The sequence below is a fragment of the Cygnus atratus genome, chromosome 1 (assembly GCF_013377495.2).
Source record: "Cygnus atratus isolate AKBS03 ecotype Queensland, Australia chromosome 1, CAtr_DNAZoo_HiC_assembly, whole genome shotgun sequence".
Taxonomy (NCBI): domain Eukaryota; kingdom Metazoa; phylum Chordata; class Aves; order Anseriformes; family Anatidae; genus Cygnus; species Cygnus atratus.
In genome coordinates, this window is record NC_066362.1 from 116,393,422 (window position 1) to 116,406,428 (window position 13,007).

Sequence of the window (13,007 nt, forward strand, 5' to 3'; positions counted from 1 at the left end):
TGTGAGTCCAACTTTGATACATAATTTCTTCCTTATTTTGAAACACTGCACTGAATATATTCTATATTTTCATTTTGTTTTAATCTCAAGAGTTAACTTTAAGTAGATCTTCCCCCTAATAATGGGTGGTGGCTTAGAAGAGTAGATGAAAGCACTCATTGTACCTTCGTGTGAGCTGGCAGTGATGGCATGTCAGCACGTTATAACATGCTGTACATTGGCAGTATTTTTGTTGTACCTAGACAGTGTTTGGTATGTTACAGATTATTTGGGCAAATAGTTCAAAAACTCTGAATCAATTTATTGTTTTCTATCTACTTGGTTGGCTTGGTTTAATCATTTTGCCATAGGATGTTACTTTTCTAACCAGAAATGGTGTTCTGTTTGGATGGCAGACTTTCCTGCCTTTAAAGTTGTCTTTTCTTTTTTGATCATTATTAGATTATCATATAAAAACTGAGGAAATACATGCTCTAAATAAGGCTTATTTATTTGTGAATTACTGTTATCTGTTACGTGCTTATTTAAAAAAAAAAAAAAGAAAGGCAATGGAAGTTCTAACATATAGTATGTGTAAAACAAATTGACAACCTGCAAGTATATACTATAGAGTTACATTTTGAAGGGCTTGAGGGCTTGGGAAAGGCTGACTATATATGGTCTAATGGACCTTGATTTCTGCCTTGCATAATCTTTGCCAGGAGTAAACATAATTATTGTTCTGCCAATTGTATTTCTAAGTAGGCTTTTTTCCTTTGCTAGCTACAACATTACTTATGTTTAAGTCATTGGAATAATGTATCCATTATTTGCTTAAAAAAAAAAAAAAGTAAAGCTTTATAATACTCATTGCATGGAAAACACTTACTCTTTTCCATAAAATAAAGCACAGCCTTAAACATACATGGGAAAGTTTAAGAAACTAACAAAAAAGCAGACCACTCTGCCTCCCTACCCCTCCCAACTTATTTTTTTCCGTTGATTAATGTTGAATTAAAAGCTCAGTTTTATTCACTGTGAATCTGTCAGACGTGCACAGTATTTAACTGCATTTACGTGTGATTTTTTTTTTTGTGTTTTCTACCTCCCTCAAAATAATTTTCGTCAATCTCTTTACAGATGCGTGGTACTTTCTGACCCTTTGAAAGACTCTTCCCGCTCTCAGGAATCTTGGAATGCCTTCCTGACCAAACTCAGGACATTGCTTCTCATGTCTTTTACCAAAAACCTAGGCAAGTTTGAAGATGACATGAGGACTTTGAGAGAGAAAAGGACTGAGCCAGGATGGAGTTTCTGCGAGTATTTCATGGTCCAGGTAAGAGTCCCTTTTATAGCAAAAAAGTGCTCGAGTCCTAGTTCTAATAATGGCTTGTTGTTGTCTTTCTGGTATTTTTAATGTTCTGCTCATTCTTTGAGGTAGGAGAGCAGGGAAGATGAAGACTGGTATTAAAGCAACATTTTTGAGATTGACAAACCTGAAGAGATTGTGTGCTGTATTATACGTAACACAGACCTGCTGCAAACAAAATTTTATGAACCTCAACAGTAGCAGACACAAATTAAAACTCTTTCTAGTTGCAGTAGTTCCCCCTGAATTTTGGATAAGTGTCCTATTACTGTGATTGTGCAAAGACACTCAGTCTTGTAATTGGTATTAAATGTGAATATTGCTATGCTTTCTTTGCTTAGTTTATTATCAGTATGCATTGAGGTGATTTTTTAGAGAAGTGTCTGTTTTAAAGTAATCCCAAATAGAGAATGCCCTTCATTTATTTTTTTTTTTTGGATTTCTAAATATGTCTGCTTTAGATGATATAGAGAAAAGCAAGAAACTCTTATTCAATAGAACTGAAAGTCTCGATTCCTTTGAATTTTCTAGTCCCTGAACAGTTTCTTTTTCCACACTAATTCTACCTTATCTTCATGTCTTCTCTGATTTCATGTGCTGCCACTTGCATGTGATACATCTACTTCTCAGACTTTTTCTACCTACAGCTTTGCCTCTCTTCTCACTGTACAACTGAGACTTTATTGATACTGCAGTGGTGTTTTCTCAGTTTAAACAGGAGAAGTTATTAGGGGAGATGAGCATTCAGCAATTTTTTTTTTCCTTTTTGAAACTTGAACTTTCAATAGATGTATAAACAGTATCTTGTAGTGAATCACGATCTGGATAGAACTGAATTAACTGGCATAGCTGCATGACTAGCTTTCTTTGTGAACCTCATTGTGTGAAGAGGAAGTGGTGCATCCACTACGGTGGCAGATTTTCTTTTGTTTGTGATTCCTGGAAGGGGAAGAATGATGGAAAAAGTGCTACTTGAAGCTCTATGTGCAGATGGATAGCTTGTAATACCGTACACGACTAATTTGAGTAACAGGCTCATTGTCTTGCTTGTGTGTCAAAAGGAAGAACTGGCCTTTGTCTTTGAGATGCTGCAGCAATTTGAGGATGCGCTAGTGCAGTATGATGAACTGGATGCCTTGTTTTCTCAGTACGTTGTCAACTTTGGGGCTGGTGGTAAGTGTCTTAAATGAATACGGTTAACACGTATTTACGGTTTCCTTTGCTATACTTCTGCTAAAACAACACAATGCCTTGGGTGCCACGTGTGTACATGGGAGATGGAGATGGTATGTTGCAGTGAAGATTCACGGGGCAGTTTATGCCCCTGTTTTATGTTGTATGCAAACTCAGTTTTCTGCTTATGAGCCTCAGAGATTAAAAACAGTTTTTAATGAAAACCTGCATTTTGCTTTTATTCAATTATCGTTATAAACAGAGCTCTGAAGCTCTGTAATTACCTAAGTATCGATCTGGCTGGGATGCAGTTACTGTTCTCACAGTTCACTGCTGAGTTACTTAATAAAGAGCCTCTAGAACAAATGCATCCAGTTTTGCTTCAAATTACATGAGACGTTTCTATTCAGTTTTGTAGCGATTAACAATTATGTGCTTAATCTGCACTGCAGAAGACAACCGTCTCTTCACAAAAAATTACTGTGCAAGAAATATCACCTTGTTACTGTTTTAATTAGCCAAAGTGTGTGTGTTATATAACATCTTTAATCAGATGTGTGTTATGAATCTGGCGAAAATGCAGTGCGGGAGTAATTGCAGTGAAATATATTTGTTCTGGCTAAACCTGAAAGTGAGGGCACATCCATCAATGATGGCTGAGTAAGAAATGCTTAGGTGGATAAAGCTTGTTTGTTTTGAACTTCAGGTAGGATTAATCGCTGAGAAATACATTACAAATTTATTGCCACTATACTAATAGCAAATATGTAATTAAAACAAAATGCACATGGGGTTTGAATGCTCTAAAATTTAGTTGTTGACCTAGCTATGGAATTTCTGTTGTTCTGTTTTATTTTTGACGTTAGGGCATCAAATTTATCATGGATAAATAATTTAAGAAAGAGTAAGCAAGCTTGTGACCTCGAAGTGGGGGGAAGGAAAAAAGCTTTAACAGCAGTGATTGATTCTTGGATGCTAACTTTATTTACTTAGATGGTGCAAACTGGCTGACGTTTTTTTGCCAGCCAGTGAGGAGCTGGAATGGTCTAATTCTCCGAAAACCTATAGACATGGAGAAGAGAGAGCTAATTCAGAATCAAGAAGCTACTCTACTGGATTTGCGTAGTTACTTATTTTCTCGCCAGTGCACGTTGTTAATCTTCCTGCAGAGGCCATGGGAGGTTTCCCAGAGAGCACTGGAGCTTCTTCACAACTGTGTGCAAGAGCTCAAGCTATTAGAAGTGAGTCTGTATAATATATTCCTTTATGCAAATGATTTTATCCAATGATGATCTAACGAGATTGTTGAAGTTTAGGTGTTGGTCACCGGAATACAGTAAGCATGGGCTGTGAGGTATCAAAATGATGCTGTAATACCAGATTGTAACAGTGCTAGAACTGAATGTTTCATGATGCAGTTGTCTTTGAAAGAAATTGGAGACATCCCATTTAACAACCAAACCTGTATTTACTTAAAATATTCTAGTCTTCGCCTGGAAAGTTAACAGGTAATTTACCTGGCAGGTAATTTGTCTGCTTCTTTCCTCGATTTATTACTGAGCTCTTGAGTTACAGTTACAATATATTGAAATCTGTGAACAATGTTGTATTGAAGAAAATAAGGCAAGGTGGTTAATATGCTGATGTGCAGGCTAGTAGTTTGTAACAAAGAACAGTTCTGAACTATAAACACTATTTGCAGTGGGGCTTCTTTGTGTTTCTAACTTTATAATTCCTTTTGGTGCCCAGTAATGCTCCTTTGTGTTTTGCTTGTCCCTCTGGCTGTCTCATCTAAAGACAAAAAAAATAAATAGAAACAAGTGACTGCATTTAGAGGTTTTTGTCATTCTGCCTACTTCAGTGCTCACCCCCCAGCACACATTCTTCAATTTGTGCTGGTGTTTAATCCTTTAAAGGGACTTTATTGGGGATGTTGTATGCTGATCATACTCCATGACATTTTTAATTGACATGCATCCTTAAGGATAGCTTAGCATGCATGAGAAGACTTCTAGACTTCACTTTGTGACTTGTGCATGTCCTTAATCCCATGGATATCTGATTCTCTGTTAGTTTTATCTGTTGTATTATAAGAGTAACTGCTAGCTTTGGCCTGCCTGATACACTGGTAGCAAGTTCCATAAGTTATCATGCTGCATTTAAAAACAGAAAATCTACTTCAGAAATGTTGCCTTTTAAAATGACAACTTCGTGTATCCTAAAACTAACTTAAAATTCCCATGTATAATATGCTTTGTGTGTTGTTGTGTTTGTTTGTTTGTTTGTTTACTTTTTTTCTTTCCAAAATAAATACAACCAGCCTTCTAAATCCTAGAAGGATTGAGAGGAATTTCAATGTTAGTGAGATTTGATGCCTCCTTGCAGAAGTAGTATTAATCTACAGAACTTTTTCCTAACTCTATTTTCCGTAGACTTAAATTTCCAGAAAGTTGGAAACTTCAAAGTACTAGTACCTATTAATCCTTTCTTGCTTCTCTTTCATCCTGATGACTACATCAAATCTAATTAACATAATCACTGTTAAGTTGCTTAGTCGTTTTGGCTTCATGAACTGATTTTTGTGTGCGTGTTATTCAGGAGCTAGTGAAGAGTTGGCCTTTTTGTGTGTTTTTTAGAGTTAATTCTTCAGAGAGGCTCCTATGTTGTATCAAGAAAAGTATTTTGCTGAAGTATATTCTTACCTAACTGATGTTTATTTCTCGGTTAATTTTTTGTTCATCTTCAGGTCTCTGTTCCTCCTGGAGCTTTGGATTGTTGGGTGTTTTTGAGTTGTTTGGAAGTCTTGCAAAGAATAGAAGGCTGCTGTGATAGGGCTCAAATAGACGCAAATGTTTCCCATACAGTTGGTTTATGGAGCTATGCTACTGAGAAGGTGAGCAAATAATGTGTTGTACTCATGGCATTACAGTTTTGAAATAAGATATTTGTTTCTATGGAACACACACACACACATATATATATTTATCTTGGAACTTTAACATGTGGTTCTGTATATTGGTATATTGTCTTGGGTATATTCTGGATGAGACATCCGAGTTTATAACCCGCTTGCACCACAGGTGGATGAGGCCTGGGAACTACTAGAACATGTTCACCCCTTTGGAGGAGGGATGGAAAGGAAGAATATTTCATGTCATTAAACTTGGTCTGACACTTACCCACCCCCCCTCCCCACCAGTTCTCCCCTTCCCTGTCAGTAGTTTGATAATGATTGGCTAATTGAACTCCAAAATGAGCTCAGTCCTTCTTGACGAAGAGAAGGAACATGTATTTCAGTTACAACAGGAGATGCTGACCAGATTCAGATACCATTACTGTTCTAAATAGAGATTACAGCAATCTGTTTACATAGTTCATTATTTCTTCAGTATGCTAGTAAGGCACTAATAGCCCTTGAACTTTACTGAAGGTGTTATCCTTGGTGGCTTGTGAAAGAGGCAAATAAATAATAACTTGCAGTTTTTCAGTTGAGCAGCCCTTATCATAGACAGGGGAAAGTCCGAAAGTTGTAAAATGTCCTTTTCAGTGCAGTTAAGCCCCTTCCCTAACCACATGAATGCCTTTTCAGGTTCCACTTACTCCATTTCTCTAAAAGAGTTAGCGTCTAAAACAGTTTAAAAAGCTGACAAGAAACTCCAGAAACTAAGGAAATACTGTACTGTGATCTTGGTGGATGTTTTTGAAGACAAGTGCAAGCTTATCCTTGTTTCTATAGCCTGTAGGATGTTCTCAATTTGTTGTGATCTTAGTTTGTGTATGTTTCAGTAAACCTAAGAATCTTCTGCTGATCGTAGGATGTCCTTGTCTTAAGTATTACTAAACTGTGGAAAGACAATCTCACCTTAAAATGTGGTGCTTAAAAAAGGAAGTGGGGAGGAATTTCAGAATAAAGAAAATAAACAGTTGTTTAAAGTGGTGTTGGGTGTATCAGACACTTCACGTGTTGCTGCATTTCTAAAGAAGTGTTGTACCTGGGTTGGAAATGTTCGTGCCATTCATAGTTCTTCTAACCCAAAGGGCAAAAGGAGAAATTATAGAATAACGAGTAGTGGTGAAGTGGAACAGACTGAGTGAAGTTCAGCAACTAGTGAGGAAAATTAAGCGGAATTTAATGGTTCTGGTTTTCCCTTTAATGACCACCCCCATTTACAATGTTTTACAGCAATATAACAAGCTGAGAACTTTTTGCTTGGGGGGAAAGGGGTTACTTTGGTAGTTGGTTGAGTTATACTAAATGAGTTACCAAATGGCCAATGGTAAACTTCTTTAACACAGGATCCTCTCCTGGCTTCTGGTTGTCAAGCATGCCAGCTGCTGTCTGGAAGGAATTTTTATGGTAGTTGTGACACACTGTTTTAAAACAGATTAGTTGTGCTCATCATCTTTTTTTTTTTTTTTTTCAAGAAGGTTTTCGTTTTGAATATAATACTTGGGGTGAATTTGCAAGCTCATCTAATCAGTGTATTGGAAACTGTCTGCATTTCTTGATTGCATAGTTTTCAAACTTCTGTACTGAAATACAGATGTAGTTAGGAATTTGGCAGTAACTGCCAAACATCTCAAGCTTTTTGCATGCTTGTAGGGAAAAAGAGAGGGATTTATTCTGATTTGGTTCTCTGCAAGCAGGGGTGTGCATGTGGTGTGCATGTGTATGCATGTGTTCCAATGCTGAGTCTGCAACTTATGTTATATACAACTCAGTTCTTCATAAAATTAATTCTCACTTTGAGAATCAGAGTTACCTTTTTAAAGGTTCTCTATTTTCTTCCCATGAAGCAACTTTATTATAGGTTTTATAAGCAGTGTAATATGGCAGCAGTATTTTCCATGGAAATGTCTTGTGTTGTTGGAATGGCGTGATAGACTAAAAGGGTTTGTATATTGGTTTTGTAACCTATTGAAAACAAGCATCTGGATTCTCTTACAGTTAAAATCTCTGGGTTACCTGTGTGGGCTCGTGTCAGAGAAGGGACCCAATTCAGAAGACCTTAACAGAACTGTTGATCTGTTAGCAGGATTGGGAGCAGAACGCCCTGAAACAGGTATTACCAGGAATATACATCCGTTTTCTAATAACGGACATTGTCTTAAATGCATGGCATATAAATATATCAATAAGAATAACTTCTGGGTATCCCTATGTTTATATAACCATTGATAGAACTCTATTACATCTTACAAGGATTTATTTTAATGGGTCTAGTACCTGAAATTATCACTGCATCTTCTTGCTGTTGCAAGTGTAAGGTTTTTCCATTAATGGTCCATTTACCAGCATTTAGGTAAAGATTCTGGAATAGTACTAGTTTTGAATAAAGTTTTTAATCCTTTCAGACAAGTATTAAGAATATTTGATAAAAAAGTGGGAGATCCTTGATCTAACGCAAGTAGATAACCTGCAACCTGAACTACAGCATGGTGTTATGTGAGTTGAAGTGATATTATTTGAGTGGCTCAACAGTTAAATTTATTTACTGGTTGTGGACTACTTGTCACTCACAAGGCTATTTCTAAAGGGAATAAGCTTTCAGAAGTTAAAAAATGCTAGAACAATTAGTATCTTTGAAGTATTAGCTGTCAGGCTGGCACTTTACTTGCTCTTGCAGTCATGATATATGTTTCTTAATTCACCACTATAGTACCTGTTGTGTTTATCTAAAATGGGGGCTTTTTTCTTCTGGAAATATTGGCGTGTATTTGGTCTGGCAAGAACTTTTAAATTGAGCAAGCTACTTCAAAAAAAGAAAATTGTACTTCAAAGGAAAACGGTTACCAAGACCAATGTTTACGGTATAAAAATGTCTTTAAATTACAGTATACTTCTGTCATACTGTTTTATAAATCCAGCACTGGAAAGTTGTGAGAATATTAGTCTTGGCAACATACAGTGGTATTTAAATACAACTGTGTGTGTTGGAAGGTTGAATAAATGGCATGAAATACTGTGTGGAGAAGTTAGTATAGTTACTATATTGCTGCTTGTCTTCACCAGGCTACACTGAACATCACTTGTGTCAGCGTGTGCAGCACACGTTTTTGTGAGGCATCTTTTCTTTATCTTATTTTAGAGTCTGGGGAAGAAACTTATGATCTGTCTTTAAGGGTTGTTGGTGGGTATTAAAATAGGCATGTATTTGTGACGTTTCCTATTCTTTTTTTTCCTAAAGCCAATGCATCACAGAGCCCTTATAAGAAACTTAAAGAGGCCTTATCGTCTGTAGAAGCTTTTGAAAAACACTACTTAGTAAGTACAGTCTTTGGTTATTTATATTAGTTTTAGGGTATTTACATTATAAAGTAAATAGGGCCAAAATTTTCAAACCTGAGATCATGTTAGGAACTTGAATCTGTATTTTTGGCATCAAAAGTCATTGCTTACATACTGTACACACCAACACTGATTTATTTTACAACTGGAGCCCTGTATGGGACCTAAGATTCAATTATGTAGATTAATATTTACAGTTATGAGGCTGGAGGTTATCTGTGGCTATGTATACTTAGCTATCAAAAAAGCCAATGTCGTGGCTATCCTACTCTGCTATCCAGAATTATTTGAATCTTCACCAGAAGAATATTATTGCATGAATCCAACTTTCCTTCAAATATTTTAGGCTTGCATCTTGCAATGAGTGTTACATGAGCTAAGTTATTGTTGAATTTCTTATATAAAGTGTGGGACATCTGCGGATATTTCAGTTAGAGCTGACACAGATTGAAACATCACAATTCTCATTGCACGTTAACTTGTACGTTTATTTTCTGACAGCTCCCTTATTGAGGAGCCATTGTAACAATATTGTGGATGCTTTTTATAAAAGGTTGTTAAATAAAACTCAAAACACCTGACTGTCACAAGAGTGGTTGTGGTTTGTTTTGCTTGTTTGTTTTCCTTAGAAATTTCAGAGGAAAATGATTTTATAGTTACAGTACTGCCTTTAAAGTTCTCTGGGGAAAAGTTGGATGAAGATTAATCAGTTTTTTAATGTGAAATGCCACTTCATTTTCTAGAAAGTTATTATTAAAAGAAAGGCTTAACAGATTTGTTTTGAAGATGCCAGATTTCACTTACGTGCTTTGTTTCTTTGAGACTAGTTGGATAGGTAGACAAAAACTTAAGATTTCTCAGAATTGATGGCTCTGCACACATGTTCAGTTCCAACTTGCACCCTAATATCTCTGCAAAATTAAGCAGTATCTTCCTAAATTTAAGAAACCAAGTGGGTTCTGCAGAGGTTGCAAGTGAAAGAATTGCTTATCCTGTTTGTATTTCTGACTGTGCTTTTACGCATCAGAAATTCAGATTAGTAGAGATCAGATCTACATAGAAAATCTTTTACAGTGTTTGTTGCATAAATACATACAATTTATATGTAGCTTTGTTTCGTCCATATATTCAGTGGAGAACGTGGAATTAATTAAAGTTTCCATACACAGCTAAGATAACTTATTTGCATTTAAAATTTTCATGAGTTTGGAAAGTAAAATGCAGCTCTTCAGAAATGTTGAAAGCAAGAAATGATGAGCTTTTATTACCAGAAAAGGCTGGTTTTGTTTTATTCAGTGTCTAGTCTTAGAAGACAACTTCAGAATCTTTTGTTAAGACTTGTTAAGATCTTCTGTGTTGGCTTCTACCTTAATTTTGGAGGAATGTTACTTTTCATTTATTTGTTTGGTGTCCAAGACCTCTCACTTTATACTCGTTGGTTGAGGAGTGAGCTGATAGAGTTTATTGTAATGTGCTGTTTTGAGCTCTTTCATGAGAGAATGAGAATGCATGGGTGATTTTTCACACCCCCCCCTCTTTAGACTCTAGTTAAGAGACATCACAAACAGGTTAAGAAAAGTTTTGGGAAATCATTTTTAGGTTGTTTTTCTGCCCCATAGAATAGATGCTTTCCAGCAGATACTCTATTAAAAAAATGAAATAGGCATTTGAAAGTTCTTAAGCAATCTCTTTTGATGACTAAAGTAGTTCTTAATATGCTAACTGAAGGACAATGAGTTGCTGTGGAAGAGGCTGCTGGTTTGTAAATGTGGTATGAAATGTCTTTATGTCCAGTGATGGTTAGATATTGGAGAAGTAAGTTTGATGGTACTATACAGTATGTGTTGATACAGGGAAAGACCTTTCTCACAAAATTTCCAGTTACTACAAGCTTAGGACAAGTTAAGGAAAGTGACTTGCAGACAGTGTGGCTGAATTGGAAATTAAACTTGAAGATGATGGAGAAGTTTCAAGTCAGGATTATGTAGCTTCAAGCAGAATTCCTTTAAGGCATGCTTGGGAAAGTAATTGTTCCAAATGTAGGTTAGTATTTTGCATTTAACTTGATGGTATTATGTACAGCTTTAGTGAAAGAATCATGTACTGTATGTAGCTCATTTTGTTTTTGAAGTATTAGCTGCAAGTCTTCAGGATACACTCTAATATTTTGCTAAATATGTTACACCGTGTTGTATCCTGGAATGATGCATACACTATGCTCTCATGTAATAAGAGCAAAACGGGCTATAGTCACTGAGAAACAGGTGGTTTCAAAAAAGACAGGAGGATACATGTGCATTTTCTTGAGTATTTTCTGTATTTTTGACTTGTCTCATCTTATCTTTAATACACTTTTATTTTCTTCTGCCACTTATAACATGGGTATGTTGCAAACCTCTCAAAAATGTGTCTTGGGGGCAGTAAGTTATCTAAAAGTGACTTGTTCTGGTAATTTTGTTGTAGTAACTTAGTTACTGGTTATGACTTCATGTGAAATATCATGTAGCTACTAAAAATACACAGCTTATAATATCTTCTTGTCTTTTAACAGGATCTGTCCCATGCCACCATTGAAATGTACACCAATATTGGAAGAATTCGCTCAGCTAAGCTTGTTGGAAAGGACTTGGCAGAGTTTTATATGTAAATGAAAGCTTGAATATAATACTTGAGGAAAATAACCTGTATTTCAAAAGGAATTTTAAAAAGTATTTTTTATTGCAAACATACCCTAAGTTTCCCCCTGTATTTTTTTTTTTTTTTTGGGGGGGGGGGGGTGTTGGAGAAGGGACGGGGGGAGGCAAGGGGAAGATGAGATCCCTGTCAGTCTTTTTATTTTGAACCCTAATTCTCACCTCATTTTAGTACTCATACCTTAACTTTCCTATGTTCTTTATCTTGATCTTCTGCTAAGGAGGCAAGGGTTAGGAGGAAGACATAACCTTGCATTTACTGTAGCCTGCTTTCTAACGTGACTTCTGATTTGCTTCAGAATTTACGTTCTTCTTAAACGTACACAGACACACTTATGTACATGTATACTTAAAAGCCAGAAAATATGTTCTTTCGAGAGTTATCAGTTTTGTATTTGAAGGTTTTTATTACAAAACGTTTAGTTCCCCCTCTGTGAAACTTTGTGATTTCATTCCTGGTTTCTAAATACATTTTCTGTGTTTCTCTGCTGTTAAACTCCACTAGAGTTAAACTCCACTAGAGTAAACTCCTCCTGTGTTGGTTTTCTGTCTTTAATCTTAAAGAATTTGGGAGTACTGATTGTTTTTTGTTTGTTTCTTTGTTTTTTGGGTGCTCTTGTCTTTGGGCATGCTTCTCATCCAGGTTCACTAAACCAGTCTGAACTTCTTGCCCACAGTAGATTCTCTTAAATTAATTCTTAATTCTTCTTAAATTAACTTCCCTAAATTAATTAATTTTCAGCTGAGGGGATAGCATCAGATTTAAAGACTACCATGGAACTGTTATGTAGTGATAAAATGATACTTTCATTAAAGCATTTTCCTGCTCTAAAATTGTTGAGCAAGCGTGATTTTAGTTACCTGTCAGAAGTTTGAAATGGCTTTATCATGAAAATGCACTTGTGGGAGGGAGGTTTGCCTCACTTACTCTGATTTGTGATAGATCTGTATATGAGGTTTCATTGACGTGGTATGTTCAGACAAATTGCAGTTCTGCTTGCTTAAATGGCTTGCAGAAAGGTAGGCCGAGACGTTGAGATGGTACTAGCAAAATGAATAGTTTTGCTGCATTTTGTTCTGCATTCATATAGGGTATTCCCCATAACCACTTTTTAAAAAAAAACGTGTAGACAGTGGCCACAAAGACACTTGTATCGCTCTGTATTCATATGTTTATTTTTAAAGGAGGAAGAAAGGTCCACAGAAGGCAGAGATCTATCTTCAAGGAGCACTGAAAACTTACCTTTCTGAGGGCTGGGCACTGCTTGTCACGCATACGAGAAAACAGTTAGCAGAATGTCAGAAACACCTTGGGCAAATAGAAAAGTATCCTTTAAAAGATGGAGCCAAAAAATCAAGACTGGATAAAGTTATATTTCTTATTTTTCTGACATATCTCTAATTTTATTTAAGGGTAGAGACTGCTAAATATCAGACAGCTAGCTATTTCTTGTTTCCATTGTTGCTGTTCATTTAGGGATGGTTGAGTTACTTATTTATTTTT

At 36.1% G+C, this 13,007-nt stretch overlaps 1 protein-coding gene across 2 annotated transcripts in view; it reads left to right on the plus strand.

Annotated features, from left to right (window-relative positions):
• TRAPPC10 (trafficking protein particle complex subunit 10) overlaps window positions 1-13,007 on the plus strand; it is a 42,324-nt gene that overhangs the window by 12,065 nt on the left and 17,252 nt on the right. For both annotated transcript variants that reach the window (XM_035545941.2, XM_035545942.2), the window contains exons 5-12: window positions 1,120-1,315; window positions 2,410-2,521; window positions 3,515-3,762; window positions 5,268-5,414; window positions 7,470-7,584; window positions 8,710-8,786; window positions 11,362-11,453; window positions 12,689-12,829. In XM_035545941.2, the coding sequence (XP_035401834.1) occupies window positions 1,120-1,315; window positions 2,410-2,521; window positions 3,515-3,762; window positions 5,268-5,414; window positions 7,470-7,584; window positions 8,710-8,786; window positions 11,362-11,453; window positions 12,689-12,829 (1,128 nt within the window). The remainder of the gene's footprint in view (window positions 1-1,119; window positions 1,316-2,409; window positions 2,522-3,514; window positions 3,763-5,267; window positions 5,415-7,469; window positions 7,585-8,709; window positions 8,787-11,361; window positions 11,454-12,688; window positions 12,830-13,007) is intronic.